Source organism: Myodes glareolus, chromosome 18 (assembly GCF_982192425.1).
Source record: "Myodes glareolus chromosome 18, mMyoGla1.1, whole genome shotgun sequence".
In the NCBI taxonomy this organism is placed as follows: Eukaryota; Metazoa; Chordata; class Mammalia; order Rodentia; family Cricetidae; genus Myodes; species Myodes glareolus.
In genome coordinates, this window is record NC_142043.1 from 44,965,965 (window position 1) to 44,983,701 (window position 17,737).

Below are 17,737 nucleotides of genomic sequence, written 5' to 3' on the forward strand. Positions count from 1 at the left end.
AGCTAACATGTTGTTTAAAAGTAACGGTGGCGATATGGAAAACGGTGCCCCATGTTTTTACATATTCCCCACATGTGCCTGTCCCTGTTAGTGAACACCTCCCTGCTGTAACATTTTATATACTTTATTTATGGATGGCCACAACCCCACAGTCTCGTCAGACACAGTACAGTGACCACGACAGTCTCCATTCACAGCGCATCACTCATTAAGAGTTCCCAGGGTACCAGTTTGTAACCTTCTTTTTATTAACATGTTTATTGAGCTTATAAAAATATAATAAGTTATATAAACAGAATTACATAAAATATTCACAATTATGACTTCATGGGCTCAGGGCCTCAGACCTAACCTGGGCGTTCAGTAAATACCTTTAAGTGTTGATAGTGATAGTCTCCAGACGAAAATGGCAGCATGGAGTTCCAGCACCGGTCAGCGAGAAACGTCATGGTCTTGCCGAGTCTGATCTCTACAGCATAGGCAAAGCTCATTGAAGCAGACCCTTCCTGGATTTATTGCCAAATAAAGTAAATGACAAGGGGCGAGCTCCCCTAAATCAGCAAGCTGGGAGTCGATGAAACAACACGGATGCTGGCTGCCCTCAAGCCTTGAAATCTAATAGGTGAACTGAGGCCAGCCCACACTGCCCACAGCAGCTGCCCATTCCTCACCAGAAAGACAGTTGGGAGGAGAGGAGCCTGCTGTCCTAGCCTCGCCCACTCATCACAGATGACATTTACAGTCTAATTAAGGGGAAGCTCAACATCATTACTGAAAACCAGGGGTAAAGGGCACGGCAGGATCTCGAAGAGGAATTACAAGGATAATTAAGCAGACGATTTAACTTGCAGGATACAGCAAATACCATCTTTAAAAAAAATCACAAACGGACACAGTAAAATGATCATATTATATTAAATATTCAGGGCCCAATTATGGCCCTCTCACAGTATGTTCTATATTCAGTGGTGGGAAATTGCTTGATGGTTTTAAACGTACAACGGATTCCCACCCCAAAAGCTTTTGTTCAGTCCTATGACTTGTAATTTAAAAACAAACAAACAAACAAACAAAAAAAAGCAAACCCACAGCTTTCTGAACCAGAGGCTTTATTGCGATTTAACTATCGCCACAGCCAGCGCTTCAGGAGGGAGCCCAGCAATCAGCTGGGCATTAACCCCCTGGCGGGAAAGCTCCCCTTTTCTTGGCAGTTACAGGTGAAATAAGAGAATCGGCCAAGAACAATGCCCCTTTAGAAGCTTCCTCGCTGTAAATGCTCTGTCCTACAATTGCTCTTACACGAGAATCCCTGATAGAAGTTCCCCTTGTACTCTCTTTGTGTGGCTGCCCACACTGTATCTACCCCACATCGGCCCCCTTGGCCTCTCCTGTCCTGCCTCCATTTTCTTTTGCTCACCTGAGCCTTAACTCTCCTGACCACAGACATGAAAACCAAGCTCTCATTTGCAGAAGAGAAGCTCGGTCTGGGGGAGGAGATGACAGCCCCCTGGGATGACACCCCCAGGGCCAGGCCTGCAGGCCCCAGCTCTGTACTGCACCTCAGGCTCCAGCATCCCTCGCTGGCTCAGGATGCTGTCTGGACTCGGGACCAGGCCTGCAGGCCCCAGCTCTGTACTGCACCTCAGGCTCCAGCATCCCTCGCTGGCTCAGTCGTCTGGACTCGCACAAGCCTCATTCATGAATTCCAGCGACTCTCGCCGGCGGTCTAGAATCGGGCATGGACAAACTCCTAGGAAGTCCTCATCTCCTTTTCTAGAGAGAACACACCCGTGTGAAGGACAACAATCTGACACACTGTACCAGCTCTGTCTGTGAGTGATGCTGGAGGCCAAATCTGCCCACACTTCCGTTGGGCGGGCAGACACGCCTTGTGCAGCAGTGACAAACCCCCAAGTTCTTCCACGAGTGACTGCAAGGCTTGTATTGTTGTGGGCAACTGCAAACACAGGTCAAGCCACCCCTGAAGCCATAGAGCACCCCAACAGACTGCTCTGTCTGCAGCAATGGAGGAAGTGGGACGTCTGAATTTGTACGTTTGTCTGTACTGAAACCTTCAAGCTATTCTCTTAAAGATGCTCCCATTTCTCAACTTCACCAGACGCTGTCACCCTTCTCGGAATTATTGCTACATTTTCTTAGCATCTCTTCATTTAGCCTGCTTGATGTTCTGGTGATGTGATTGTAGCATGCCCTCTGTATCCCACCAAGCGTCCCCTGACAGACAGGATGGGGTTCTTCACCAGCATCATCCCCACATGTCTATCTGAGTGATCAGCAGGCTCCTTAGGTCCACCTAAGGAATACAGTGACCCGCCAGGAAAAGCCTTGAGTTTTGGCAGTCCGATGGCATCACTCACAGCTTGCAGTGGCCTCATTGGATCCCCAGCGGGTCCCAGGGAGGACAGTTCAAGGCACACTCCTCAGGAAGCAGCTGGGGGCGGGGAGGCAGGTGGCACGACCCCAGCCCACTCCAGTATGTCTGCACACAAGGACTCCACCGCATCCAACCGCTCGATCTGCACCAGCTTTGTGAGCAGCTCGGGGATGCTGTAGCCCGCGGTGCTGATGCGGTCAAAGAGCTGCATGCCGTCAGTCATGCCCCCGATCTCATCCCGCTTCAGTCCAAAGCTCTCGGCAAGGTGGCGCCACGTCTTCACCACCGCTTTCTCAGAGTTGTACGTGGAGCTGAGCATTCGGCTGGTCTTCTCGAGGCAATCAAAGGGCAACTCTGTGGGGCTGAGACCTAGGAGAGGGATGGGCACAGTTACATGTCACAAACCGCAGTCAAGGGGAGCTCAGCATTAAACGCCTTCCAAGTGTTTAAAGGAATTAGCGTATGCTCTGAGTAGTCTCTTCCAGAAAATAGGAAAGAAGGAACTATTTCCCAATCTAACACCAAAATTTCTAACAAAATATTAACAGAGTTCAACAATAGAACAAAGCATTATGGACTATGAAAAGTAACATTTATTCTCGGGGTGTAAGTCTGGTTCCAGCTTTTAAAAGTGAATGTGACTTTCTGGATCTAATCTACATGGGAAGTAGAAAAAGACAAGATCGCTTGAGTAAATTGGGAGCATGGGGACCATGGGAGAGGGGAGAAGGGGAGGGGAGAAGAAGGGAGGAGAGCAGAGAAAAATATATAGCTCAATAAAAACAATTTTTAAAAACTCAAGCAAATTAAAAAATACTAAAGGAATGAATGTTCTAACACATGCTTCTTGGTAAACACAGTTCATAGGGTTAAAATTTAAATGTGACATCATGCCAAAGCAGTGAAGACAGAAAAGAGAAGGAAGAGTACACACAGGTTAGAAAGGAAGGAATAAAACGCCTTGTGTGCAGATATGACTGCCTATGTAGAAATTTCCAAGGATACTCAAAAACTCCCGTGACACTGACATACACAGCAACCCAGATGACTCTCTACTGAATTATGGAGAGACCAGCTAATCACTGAGTGTGTGCTCCATGATTCAACTTACAATAATATTTCTAAATGTATAGCTTACATATATGGGTGTTTTGCCTACCAGTATGTTTGTGTACCATGTGCATGCAGTGCACACAGAGGCCAGAAGAGGGCGACATATCTTCTGGAAATGGAGTTACAGATGGCTGTAAGCGGCTCCGTAGGTGTTGGGAATTGAATCCCAATTCTCTGGAAGATCAGCCAGTGTTCTTAACCACTGAGCCATCTCTCCAGCCCCCAATCTGACTTTTATAAAAGTCTTAAAGTGACAAAATTACAGCAATAGAAAACAGAATAGTGGTTGATGGGGCTGCAGGTGTGGGTTTGGGGAGCAGGAGAAGGCCCTGTGGTGGTGGGAAGGGGTCGTCATCTACTGTGTCAACAGCAACATCTTGATCGTGGCTTTTATGGGGGTGGGAGCTGTCAGCATCAGGAGAAGCTAGGAGAAGATCACCCAGGCTTTATTACCTCTTAGCACCAAATGGTAAGAACACCACAAGCCTGGTGTGGCGGCACATGCCTTTAATCCTAGCAGCCAGGAAACAGAAGCAGACAGAACTCTATGAGTTCTAGGCCAGCCTGGTGTACTTTACAAAGTGAGTTCTAGGACAGCCAGTGCTGTTCCACAGAGAAGCTCTGTCTCGGTGGGGGGCTGGGGGGTGAAGAGGAAGAATACCACAATGAAAACCTTTAAAAGAACTGGAGGACTTTGGTGTCTGGGGTTCACCCCATATTAACCACATTGGGATCTTGGGGAAGGCAGGGTGGCTGGAGAGGCAGAGGTAGTGAGTATTAAGGTCTTCATGTGATTCCAATGGCCTGGGGAGCCAAGCCATGCTGGCCCGAGGGCCTCAGCCTTGGCTGTGTCTTATTACTGTAGCATTAAGAAGGACTCATGCCCGGGCTGCCAAGGAGCACCTGAGGGCACAGGCTTGAAGATTCCACCCCGCAGGACCCACTGGAGGGCTCTTCTCATGGTTGAAGCTCTAAATCAATTCAAGAGCCACAGTTCCATGAGTTTGGTCTTTCAAACTAAGACATTCTTTGGAACAGACAAGAGCTTCGGGGGTGCTGGAATGTAACTCCCAGACCATATTCTTCTGGGCAGCCAACAGCACCCACCATGCCAAGCTTGATTAAGTAGGCTGACCAGGCATGTACTTATGGAGCCTTGCCATGTTTCTGAAGGCAGCCAAGAAGAATTCTTGGCCCTGGAGTTCTTGCTCAGTGGTTACTTCTGGCCAAAGAGAACATCTAACCAGCCTGCCCCAGCTCAGGGCCTGCACTTCTCCCACATGGGACAGGAGTGGCAGGCAGTATATGACCCTCTCCAGGCAAACAGTTCAACCAGACCAGGGTGTACGGAGGGGTGCCAGCAAGGCGGGAGGCAGGAAAGTCCCCTGACATCAGCAGTGAGGGGTTTATTTCCAGGGTGAAGAGAAGTTCATTTGGGGCTTGGGTTTTGTAGCATCTAGGAGGATTACAGACTGGACTCTCTATGGTCCTCACTCTCCTGCTTCTCACCTGTCCACTGCAGGCCGTTTGACCTAGCGTGGCTGCTCTGGATGGAGGGAAGAGCCCTCCAAGGCCAGGCCGGTGTGCCTTGTGAAACAGGTTCTAGGCCCAGCCACAGCCTGCATGGTGATGCTGCTGTCGATGACAGGAAACACTGGCTCCGTAGTAAACCTCCTGATACCCTGACCATTTTAGCTTGTGATGTATACTCGATATTGACACAGCGACAAATCTCACGCCCATGTCTTTCTTAGTCTGCGTCCTCATTGGCACTGACTACTAAGTGTCATCGGTCACTTCCATGATGACAATACCGATGTGGACACAAGCACAGTGGCACTGCACCCGCGTGCATGCTGGGAGTCTCTTGTCCTGTGACAAAAGCATTATGGGGTGCTTTAGCCTAAGCCAGGAACCAAACTCCCTTCCCTCCCCCCCCACATCACAAGTCGGTTCATTTGGCCTTTCTGATTGGGGTCTGACCACCTCCATCAGATGTGGATGACTGTCCCCAGTTCTTCACACAGGGGCCTGGCACTGAGGGCTATCATCTCAGGGAAGTGTACCCCAAATGGCTTTTTCGTCTTTTGCTTGTTTAAGATAGAGTCTCACCGTGTAGCCCTAGCAGGCCTGGAAATGCTATGTAGACCAGGTTGGCCTCAAATTCACAGAGATCCACCTGCCTCTGCCTCTTAAGCGCTGGGATTAAAGGATGGTCCTCTAGCCCTTACCTTCAACAACACCACATACGTTGGCATATACATCCAATATCTTCTTCCTTCGGCTTTGAATCTATAAAGAGCAATGAAGAGAATGTTCATCTTTAGAAAGGGGAAAGACGGTAGCAAAGCCTCAAGTCTTCCCTTTGCACTGGCTTGGCCGTGATAACTAGGCATATTTGCTATGCCAAGGTGGAAGCAGCCCAAACATACCAGAAGGAAGAATGTCCCGAGGGTTTCCATGCAGATACCCTCTGTGCACAACAGGAGTGCTACTTGGGTTTAAAGGCACACCAGTGTTAGAGCTGTCATCCTTGTGTTGAGAAGGTTGACAATGACGACCCCAGTTGGCCACCAGGGCAGCCATGCATGCAGTGGCTAACAGAACTATGGAATGCTCTCTTCACCAGGGCAGGGAGCTCAGGGCTAAGAAGGGCAATGAGTGGCCCTGGGTGAAGAGACCAGGCCTGTGGCAGGCAGCATGGTCTCTAGGTTCGTTTAGCGAGACCACTGCCTAGAGTGAAGTATCCTGCAGGGCCAGGCCAGATCCAGGATCCCTGCAAGACCTTTCTCTACTACCAACAATGTTGCCACATGGTTTGGCTGGGCTGCCCGAGGCACAGACACAAGCAGGAATATATGCCAGAGCCCGAGAGCACACCCCGTGTCACAGGATTCCAAAGTACCTTGCTTTAGTGATAAAACCCTCGGGACAATTTGTACGAGTGAATCTGTTGCTATATAAGAGCAGTGTGTGTGTGTGTGTGTGTGTGTGTGTGTGTGTGTGTGTGTCTGTGTCTGTGTGCATGTGTGTTTACATATAAAACATCATTTCCTGTTTTTAGAACCTTTTAGGATATCAACATCTGTGGTCGCTGAAGACTACTATGTAAAATGTCTATTTGCATAGATCCTAGTCACATCATCCCATACACTGTAAATCATCTTCAAATTATTTCTGATAATTAACACATGGAGTGTTGTGCAAACAGTTATTGCACTGCATGGTTTAGAGATTGATGACAATAAGAAGTGTGCATGGTTAGTACAGGCACAGTTTTCTTTTTATCTATCCTTAGTTGACACATGGATTCAGAACCCACAAATACACACAGATTGTGTGTGTGTGTGTGTGTGTGTGTGTGTGTGTGTGTGTGTGTGTGTAACTACTTAGAAGTGTACTGTACATTTTTGGAAAGTTTTTCTTTTCCCGTTCTCTGACATTTTCAGTAATTTTTAAAAAACTTCTTTTTTGTCTATAAGCAATATAAATAATATTTAAAAATCTGTTGCTTTGGTCTTTGTCCTAGCTGGGACCTTTGGGAGAAACAGCATCCTAAGGAACTTATTCAGCACGCGGGATCCTGTCTGCTGGCTGTAAATTACTGCACCGGTGTCCCCTGGACCAGCCGCCAGAGCCTCACCCCAGCAGACTTGTTACTGGCTGCAGCCTTCTCCCTGGCCAGGTGAACTAGTGACAGCAGGCATAGCTCTGGGGACCCCTGCTTGTCCGGGGCAGGCTCCTCATCGCTGTCCACACTGCGACTCAGCAACTGCTCATTCTCAGAGGAGGCATCGTTCTCACTGCGGAGACAAGCGGGACACCTGTTAGTGGAGTCTGGGAGACTGAGGCCCAGATGAGCTGCCTTGGCATCGACCTTGTTGTCCAGGTATGGAGAGCATTGCACAATTGTTCCTTAAGCATTTCCTGCGTCTACTGAGCTCTAGGTGAGGGGGCACGAGGTGAGAAAGGACAGCCTGTTCCCTGACAGACAAGCAATTCTCATTCAGTGTGGCCTGTAGATCTTTGCATGGGGTCCCAAGAAGCAATGGGTTCTGAGAGGCTGCAGACACCATTGAGGGTTGCACCTGACATCTCTCCACACTGCCTGACACCATGGATGCTTGGTAAAGCTTCACTGAGTATGTTGTAAGTGCACCTTAATGTCAAGGAAAGCCCTCTTGACTAGTGGCCTGGCCTTAGATGCGTGCCTTGTGGGAGCTACCGAGAGCCCAGAGGGTGGGCAGGGTTGGTGATCATATGCATCCAGGCTCATGTGCCTGCACCCTGTTCACTGCTCAGCTCACACAGAACCTGGCACCTGTGGGCTGGAGCTTAGGACCCCAAACCATTCAAAATAAAAGCAAAACAGTGTTCTTCCTGTAAAGCATTTTGCTTACTTCCTTGGTTTAGCTAAAGATCTTTAGTAAAAGGGATTCTGTTTGCCACACATTATATCTGAGTGTTACTGCTAGCAGTGAAGAGCACATGCAAACACAGCCCCTGGAATGAGAATAAAGGAAAAAGGAAAGAAAAGGAAAAATACAAGCCGTTAGGAAGCCATCTAATAGAGTCACTTTGTCATTATGCTTGCGGGCCTACAAGGGAGGTGGCGGACCCATCCCCTTCACAAACTCTGGCAAGCAAATGGAAATGCATGATGGGATCTTCACTGATTACCACATGGCATTTCCACAGATCACCACATAGCTCCCAAGTCCCACTTCCAAGACCCAAAAGCTGTTCATAGGGACAAGAAGACTCATGACCTTGTCTTTAAAGCAAAACCTTAATATTTATACATGCAAAGAGTATATATTTCCCCACGTATAGTCCTGCCAACTTTTCCCTCAGAAGAAACTCAAGCCATGGAGCACATCCTTGCTTGTTTACCATGCCCTTTGTGCTACTTTTAGGAACAAAAGGACCTGGAATTATAGGAGGGGCAAGCTGGGACCAAATGGGGTCACACCATATTCCGAGCCCTGTCTCAGCCTTGTCACCATGTATAGCACATAGGACAGGGCCTGGACCACAACTTTCCAGAGTCTGAACAACGACCAGTTTGAATGAAGGCACCATGGGAACTAAGCCCTCTCCAAGGCCTTGAGTAATTTCATACCTATGAACTCCATCTACAGTGCAGAGATGCCTGCATTGGGGGTCTTGAGAGCACTAGAGTTTTTCCAAATGGGTTAATGTACTAGGCTGGGCTTCCTCGGTGCCTGAAGTTTGTCCAGGCTGAGGAGTACTTATTCTCAAGTAGAAAAGATAAGCAAGAATACTTGTGTCATGGAAGATCCTGTCTTGGGTCAGGAGGGAGGGTTCGGCACTCTCCTCATAGGAACTCTGCTCCCTAGCTGCAAAGATTGGCATTGGGTAGATGGGGTCCTTCCCACACTTTTCTGTAAAGCCACAGAGCAGGGTCCATCAGAAAGGGGCTTTCAGGCTGCCTTGCTGGGAACCAGTTGTGAAGAATTGCAAGACCAAGTTCAAATGACTAGGGGGACAATAGGGAATGACTTCCCTCTTAGTTGATTTTAAGGTTGAGGGTGTTCTATAACCCAGTGTTTGGTAAATGTGCTAAAATACCATTAGGTAAATATCTCCCCCAGAGGGTGTATGCACCAGGCCTTAATAGATGGTTGACAGCCTGGACTTTGGTTCCAGTTTTTTTGATCCCTAGTGCGCGATTTTGGTCCAGTTATGGAAGTGGGGCTGACATCAACCTGTTTGTCTTAGGGATGCGGCAAGGCTAGTATTGTGCCTGGTGCAGGTGCTGTTGGCTTTAAGGCATTTTAGGCATTGCTGGCAGTTGTGAGAACTTGCCCAGGATGTGTGTATCCTAGGATTCATGCCTTTCCTCAGAGAAGGATGGATGGCACAGGGCACCTGGGAGATTGGGGGTAGGGAGGGTGGGCAAACGGAGAGCAGGTGTTATACCGTCCCCAGCACACACCAGCTGCTGGCGTTAGTGAAGAAACAAATTACGTGCTAGTTTGGATTGCCCCCTTCTGTTGGGATGCTCACCTCCCGCATCCGTAGACTAGCCTCAGGCCAGGCACCAGCTACCCTGTTCCCTCACTGCTACAGCTCGCCTGCCTGCTCCAGGGTTTAGAAGGACCCAGCTGGGTCTTCAGTCCTGGAAACTGGGGCTGTTCCTTCCAGCAGCGACTGTAGGCAAGTCCCTGTTCTACGTACCTCTTGGGGGTCTTGGTGGGTGTAGCTGTCAACTTCTGGAATTCGCCATTCTCAGGGAAGGTCACCACACTGTCTGTAGGAACGGAAGTTGGGGGTGAATGAAAGTCAGCGTGAGGCCCCGAACTGGTCTCCCTTCATATTTCCTTTTCAGTAGACAACCCTGGTGACTGGCTCCCTACCTGGGCACAGAACAAGTGGGCACCCCCCCCCCCCGCCGCCCCACCACCCGCCGCACAAAGGGCCCTGAGCCCTGAAATCAGAGGTGGGGAGGCTGGGCTGTCAGGCTGGAGGAGAAAGGTGGACATACTCTGCCTTCATGCTCTATATTGTTTATGGGGCAGCATGGGCGGTGCGTACAAACCTGGCGCCTCCTTTTTCTCCTCGTGTGTGCTAGCTGGGGCTTCCGGGCTTTTCCCCGGGGGGCTGCTACAGCAGGCTGCTCGAAGAGAGAGAAGAAGGTTGGCTTGAGCCCCCCTGGTTCTCTCAGGGAAGGCGGCTGAGTGCTGGGGTGGGGGAGGGGCGCGGGGTGTCACCTGGAGCGGAAGGCTTCGTCTTCATGATGTAGAACATGATGATGAGTACGATGGCGATGGCCATGATGAAGATGGTCGACATGGCGATAATCAGGGCGGTGGCCAGGTGGCCCTGGCCCGAGAGCTCTGCTGGCATCGGGGAGAGGAGGAGAAACGCTTTTGAAGGCCCCTCCCCCAAGCCGCGGCACCCACCGGAAGACCCGGTCGTAGGAATGCTTCCAGGGATCACACTTGGCCCAAGGACCTGGCCCTCCAAGTGTGTTTGGCTGCTAGGCTGCTCCCACATTGTCAAGCAGGCTCACGTGTGTTGAACTGGGAAGACTAGGAGGTAAAACCAAGAGGCCGTCCCTGGGGTGCTTACTCTTGACTTTCCTACTCTGAGATCCTGAGAGAAAGGTGGCAGTGAGGACGAGAGGCCCATGAACGAGCGTCTGGAGACAGCATAGTTCAGGTTTAGGCGCTCCGAAGCAAAAGGCCACTCCTCGGGTTACAGATCGGATTCTTGGCTTGGTTTTCCTTGGCACCTTGTCCTCAGAGTCCTAGCAAGAGCCCCAGGGAAGCGAGGGCTGAACTGACCCGACAACTCCTGCTGTTTCCACTTCTGCCTGGCTGCTCCTTACTCCCGGAGCTGTTTGCTTGGTTCCCTAACTGCAGCTTTGGTATGTGGACTATCCAAAACTTTCCTCCAACTCTCCAAAATAACCAAACAGGACACCTGGGTCCCATGAAGCAGGATCCAAATGACCTGTCACCCAGAAAGGCAGCGGCAGGCATCTGGTACCCTGGACCATTTGAAGGAGGTACAGGTACCATTGAGGGTGTTCAGCCTCCTGCTGTCATCGGGTACATCCATAACACTGCCAGATGTGGGAGACGGTGATGTGTGTGTCCTTTTATTCATGGGTGCATGCTTTTCTCGGGTGCTGGGGAATGTGAGGTGTCTCTGAGCGGGAGCATGTGATTCCATCATATCAGAGAAGTGATGGGGAGGGCTCCATGCTCATTGCTGACAGATGTCCCCTCTCCCTCCTCACCCCTCTTTGCCCCCTCTTAGCAGAGTTTCAAAGGATCCCCCAGCTGGGCACCCTCCTCACCTTTGTGAGCATGCTGGAAGGGGGACAAGGTGCTGCCCCCAGACGTGCTGGAGGAGTGAGCAGAAACCCCAGAGGTGGCTCCCACACCTGCAAGGAGAACACAGAACCTCAGAGATCTGACAAAGCACTGTGTTCAAAGGCTGGAAAATAAGATACCGCAGTGAAGTGAACCAATCTGGGCTTCTGGCTGTTCTGCAGGGGTGGGGCCGAGAGCACGTATTTTATTTCCTAGTATGTTTAACGTTCCCAAAGAGTGCTCTGACATCTTAGAAATTCTGTTTATTAAATGTGTGTGTATGTATGTATGTATGTGTGCCAGTGTATGTGTATATGTGTGTATATGTATGTGTGTACGTGTGTATGTGTTTATGTGTGTGTATGTGTGTATATGTATGTGTGTGTACCAGTGTATGTGTATATGTGTGTGTATGTGTGTATAAGTATGTGTGTATGTATGTGTGTGTGTGTGCTGTATGTGCAGCACATGCGTGCAGGTGCCTGTGAAGACCAGAGGAGGGCACTGGAACCCCTGGAGCTGGAGTAACTAGTGCTTGTAATCCACTCAATGTGGGTGCTGGGAACTGAACCCCAGTCCTCTGCAAGAGCAGCAAGCACTCTTAGCCATGATTAGCCATGAGCCATCTCTCCATCCATTGGGGTTCTTGTTCTTTTTTTTTATATTGCTTGAAGATATTTTATTAAGACTAAAAAACTCTCCATTACATTTATCAATAAATTCATCATAGGCCAAAGGAAAATAAATAAAAATCTGCATCTTCAGGACATTTTGACTCCATAGTTTTGTAATCTGAATTTACATGTTTGCTCACTTTAAATTACTACACTCTAGGCACACTCAATGATTATATAGTACCAGGAATGCCAGCCTTATAGATGCCAAGTTTCCATATTACTCAGGGAAACCATGGTTATTGTTTCAATTTTATCTCTTTACATTTGGGCCACTCTAACTGGGGGGTGGACCAGGAGAACAGCATTACACGCGAAGTTCAAGTTTAATTGTACAAACACTGAAACAGTGGTTGTTTCTTCTCTAACAGTGGCTTCCGTGTCATCCCAGGAACAGGCTGCTGAGAGCTAAGTACCAAGGGAGCTCTGCCTCACCCACTCAGTTTTCCTGTGACCGAGAGGAAGTTTGTGCATGCTGTGAGAGACAGCACGTGTCTATGGAAGCATTTTAGAGGGAATACTGCTTGATTAATTTTGTTTTCATTTAGAGCAGAAATGTGTTTTCAATATCTTTTCTGGTCATAAAAGCAATATATTCTTGTTGCTAAAAATCCAGAGAAACAAAACCCAAGGAGGAAGCAGAAGGAGCCCGCAGAGTGGCACTCTCGTGTTCGCAGCTCTGACATGTGTTCCTCTAGGATTCTCTCTAAGGTCCTAAGTGGTGGTGGCTCTGTGGTGCTGGCCTCATGCATGCTAGGCAATCACTGCACCTCTGCACTGCACTCTGAACCAGAGGTGAGTTTTAAATAGTTCCCACCAACTCATTTAAGAATGGATGTGCCCTGCTCTCCTCTCTAGCTGTGGCTCTTTGCTCTCCCTCCACAGGAAAAAAAAGGGTCACTAAAAAAACAAAACGAAAGGGTGGGTAGGGTAGTATATGCCTTTAATCCCAACACTTGGGAGAGGCAGGCGGATCTCTGTAAATTGAAGGCCAGCCTGGTTCACAGAGTGCATTCCAGGTCAGTCTATACTACATAGAGAGGCCTGGTTTCAATAATCAAGACACTGGGGTGGGGATAGTGCAAGGAAGAGAAAAACTGCCACTTAGCATGGAGAAAAATGGAAGCTGATTTGCTACCAGACAAACCACATGTCCTTGTTTTTTTTTCCTGACAAATAACCTTTGTTAGGTCAAACTTGAGTTCTTCAATTGATAAAAACAACCAGGGTTAGACCATAGATAGCTCAGTGGTGTTAGAGGCAGAACCCTTGCCCCTCAACTGTGGCCCCAGCCCTGGAGTGGGAGAGGGAGTTATGTTTTCTTTTCTTTCTCTCTTGTCCTCGCTGCTTCTCAGTTCTGGAGAGGATCATAAAGTCATCCCATGATTCTGAAAAGCCACCAACCTCCCTGATGTTACATCCTTCCACCCACCCACCCCAGCCAGCCAAGAGATTGGCCTGAAGGGTGTCCTGGGGTCAGCCTACAGTGCTGTGGGACTTCTGTAAGGAGTAAGCAGGGGCAGCAGTTAACAGAGGTTCTGGGAGAAACTCCTGTGTGCGAAGTCTCCTGCCATCTGGCTTGTGCCAGCCCGGGAGCAGGAACACAGTCACACAGCATGGAATGCGCGGCCGAGTTATGTGAGTATCACCCTGTGGAGAGAGGCCAGGCGCCTCTGTCCTGGGCCTTGTACCTAGATCAACAAATAGCGAGATGGAAGATGAACAGTGTGGACGTGCCAGAGGGCATCACGGGCCGAGAGCAGGCTGGAGGTGGGTTTCTGTGCATTGGGGAGGTGAGAAGGTATTCAGAGAGTAGCTTGGCCCTCAGCATTAGACAGAAATAGGACTGTGGTGTGGGCCAGGAGGATAGTCACTTGCCCAGGGAGGGTGAGCTGTCTCTTTAACTTTCTGGAGGAAGACTGGAAGCCTTTCTGTGACCTTCAGGTTCCAAGCTTAACGTTCTACTATTAAAGTTTATCTTTAGGGATAACTCTGAGGGAGGAACGGGCGAGGGAGTCCTCAGTGGTGGTCCTGCCTCCACAGCTGTGCTCACCTGCTCCCCTATCAAATGACAGGCATTCAGGCTGTACCCCTTCCTGCTCACGGACCCCCACCAGGTTTTTCACAGGCGGGCACTGCTCCAGCCAGCAGAGGCAAGCTCCAGGGTCTTGCCATTTGTACTATGCTGGGAAACAGCCGTCACATGTCATCAGGAGGACGGTCCTGACCCAGCTTTGAATAGAACCTAATTGCCTTTCTCTAAAGCAAATAGAACATTGAAAAGAAACTGATCTGATGGTTTGGTTAGGGGCTCAGGTGAGCTTAAGATATATGGGCAGAAGAAGAAGAAAAAAAAAAAACCACGGGCTGTATTTGTGGACGCAAGCAATCTTTGTCTTTTTTTTTTTTTTTTTTGGTCCCTTCTTTCCCTTCTTGCTAGAACTTGTCGGCCAAGGCAGTAGAAGGGCTGGGGACAGGGTGCAAACACACCCAGGTCTATGGTCTGGAAAGAAACAATGGAGGAAGCGTGGTTAGTACAGACTTATGAAATGCCCCTGTCCCCGAGAGGGCTGGTTACATGACATCGCCAAACATTGGTACAGGCTGCTACTTGTTAAGGACATCTTCCAGAGCCACAGATGCTACCTGCTTGGGCCAGCTATGCCTTGCTGGACAGTCCCCAAACTGAACTCCAGTTGGCATTAGCAGAGCATCCAGATTGTACAGGCTATAGGAGCTGCCAGGAACTCCTCAGCCAAAGGATGCTGTGCTGAGTACATCTGAGAAGGGGGAAGTGGGGATGAGGTATGGCAGGAAGGTAGACCTCTTCTTTAAGCCGGGGACTGGAGCCAAACACCTGCAGCCACCCTTCAAGCGAACCCTTCAGGTCCTCATGGCCTCCGCCCTATCCTTCCTATGTGATGAACCTCGGCACTTCCAGACTCTTCAGGGAGGCAGATACTTCCCTCTGGGATCCTGCAGCAGACCCTGGGGCCTATTTGTACAGAAGGAGCAGAATTGCACAGATTCAGCCAGGCCCATAGGCCATGCAGGTCCTGAAGGGCTGCACCCCATAGCCTGATGACAGGCTTCTCAGGGTCAGAACTGGCAAGAGAGTGGAGCTGCTCTTTCAGCAAAGAGAGAGCCGCAGGGACCCAGAGCAACTGAATGCATGGGTGGTTCGGATGTTCTGAGTGACAGCTCTGTTTCAGGCAGGCGGAAGAACTGTACTCTGTGGAGAACAGCTGAAATCAAATTCAATAGGACCTGCTCTGAGCACAGCAGACAAAAAAACCCACCTGCCTCTTATTTGGTCTCTTTTGCCCTCAATTCAGTGCCTTCTGCCTTCTAGGTGAGGGAGGCCTGAGAAAAGCAGAGCAAACCCTAGTCGTGAACATCCCCAGGCTGCCAGGCTGACCTCACACAGGTCTGTTCAAGCCCCTCGGCATCCTGGCATATCACCGTCATAGAGACCGCTGGGGCAGCGCAGGCCCCAAAGGACCCCCTAGAAGCCGCAGGGAACGTGGCTCGCTAATGGGCAGGAGGGTACCTGCAGGCCTTTGGAGGCAAACGCAGGTCCCTGGCAATCACTTCGGGATGCTTCTGTTCTTTCTTAGATTGGTTGGAAAAAATCCCCAGAGGAAACAAACACCCTCTCTCTATTATCCCGAACCCTTGAAAAACACATACCAGAATTATAGACGTTAATCTTAGGAACACACTGTATCGTGTTGAATAAACTGTGTGTGATGTATGTTTGGTCAAGACCCACGGAGAGGGAGAGAGAGAGAGAAAGAGAGAGAGAGAGAGCGCCACAGACCTGGGTTATTGCTGCTCTTCACTGCATCCCATCATCATCATGGCTCTATAAACTATCCCCGCTTACAAGGTACTTGGGGGCGGGGCCTAGAAGACGTCTTAGCATCTGCATTGCCCATCACGGAGGCACGGGCATGGTGCAAGTCCCCCCTGCTGCATGCTAGGACCCTTGCATGCATATTCTCCTGTATTAGGCTGTACTCTGGTCTGATGCCGATTGACTCTCACTACCAAAATGGTTTGCAGCTAGGAATATCCCAGTCTACCCTGCTCTCCTCAATCGGGCATTTGCTCCTCTGTATCAGTCTCTTTGGCTAGTCAAGTGCAGATGAATGGTTGCTTCCATGGGACCCTGGCTTTGAAATGAGCAAGGTGAAATGTAAGGAGCCATCCGGATATCGCCATCACAAGATGGCGCTGACGGTCCTGCAGCTTGGAGGTAAACAAAGTCCTTCTTTGGTATTGCCACATGGGGCTGAGCGCCCTTTGCTTGTACATGTGCAATTGAGCCTTGCCCCTAGCCAATCCCGAGGCTTCGGGCATCAGCAGACTGGTATTCACCAATCAGGACAGTGCCCGAGTCCCTTCAACCTATATAAGCAGATGCAGCTTGGCCTTCTCTCTCTCTCTCTCTCTCTCTCTCTCTCTCTCTCTCTCGCTTCCCGCTCTCCCTTCAACCAAGAGGCTCCAAAAAAGTGTGATTTGGGAAGGATCCTCGACTTCGTGGTTGTTCTTCCTTGCTGGTCAAGGAGCGCGCCACAGTGAAATGTCTGATAAAAGCTGGTAAAAACTGATGTTCCAGATAATGGGCAGAAATTTTCACTCGCGGTCTATGAGTAGACAAGACGGTAGGGACAGATGTGCCTAGTTCACTGTGAATTCCCAGGCTGGCTGCAGGAGCTCAGCTCACCTTCCTCGGGGACTTAGTGAGCTGTAAGCACAAGGCTTAGTGGGGTTATAGCTCTGTTCAAAGAGATGATGGTATATATGGGCCTTTGAAGTTGTTAATCCACACAATTTATAAAAGTGCCAGTATGCATTAGAGGCTGCCTGGCATTCTCTACAGAGTGTAAACAGTTTGGATTTTAAAGAGTGGTTTGGTTCTTAGGGTTGTCAAGGAGGTGCCCCACAACCCTGGCGGTGGATCCTTGAGCCATGGGTGGAGCCACTGGCTCCTCACCAGTTGCTAGAAGGGAGAGGACTGGTTTGCTGGGAACACTATCTTTGCTTCTACTCAGGCCTGCTTTGGAAGACCCTGCTTCTTACCAGGTCCTCGGTGCTATGTGGCATGTTCTGGTGTGAATAGTGCTATGTGGCATGTTCTGGTGTGAATAGTGCTATGTGGCATGTTCTGGTGTGTACAGTGTTACGTGGCATGTTCTGGTGTGAATAGTGCTATGTGGCATGTTCTGGTGTGTACAGTGTTACGTGGCATGTTCTGGTGTGTATAGTGCTATGTGGCATGTTCTGGTGTGTATAGTGCTATGTGACATGTTCTGGTGTGTTCAGTGCTATGTGGTATGTTCTGGTGTGAATAGTGCTATGTAGAATGTTCTGGTATGAATAGTGCTATGTGGCATGTTCTGGTGTGAACAGTGGTATGTGGCATGTTCTGGTGTGGATAGTACTTTACAGAAGTGACTGGGTCTATGCTCCTGAAGGTCAGGGTTTCCTGTTTATGTTCTAAGACTCACATGAGGGAGTCATATGTGCCATACAGAATCCACTACAGTGCTCTAAGCCACAGCCTGGGTGTCTCTCCCGTAAGAGACCACTCTATTCTTGACTAAACTCAGGGGACTTAGCCACTGACAGGTGATTAAACACACACACACACACACACACACACACACACACACACACACAGAGAGAGATGATAGATAGATAGATGG

General features: G+C 49.4%; 1 protein-coding gene across 2 annotated transcripts in view; it reads right to left on the reverse strand.

Annotated features, from left to right (window-relative positions):
- Positions 1 to 224: 224 nt before the first annotated feature.
- Edar (ectodysplasin A receptor) overlaps positions 225 to 17,737 on the reverse strand; it is an 82,079-nt gene continuing 64,566 nt past the window's right edge. The window contains exons 6-12 of one of the 2 annotated variants that reach the window (XM_048451087.3): positions 11,337 to 11,423; positions 10,243 to 10,368; positions 10,071 to 10,145; positions 9,710 to 9,782; positions 7,152 to 7,311; positions 5,740 to 5,800; positions 225 to 2,764 (exon numbers count right to left, since the gene is read on the reverse strand). In XM_048451087.3, the coding sequence (XP_048307044.1) occupies positions 2,442 to 2,764; positions 5,740 to 5,800; positions 7,152 to 7,311; positions 9,710 to 9,782; positions 10,071 to 10,145; positions 10,243 to 10,368; positions 11,337 to 11,423 (905 nt within the window). In that variant the 3' untranslated portion in view covers positions 225 to 2,441. Of the gene's footprint in view, positions 2,765 to 5,739; positions 5,801 to 7,151; positions 7,312 to 9,709; positions 9,783 to 10,070; positions 10,146 to 10,242; positions 10,372 to 11,336; positions 11,424 to 17,737 lie in introns of both variants that reach the window. The other variant, XM_085679660.2, reaches the window with a different exon arrangement.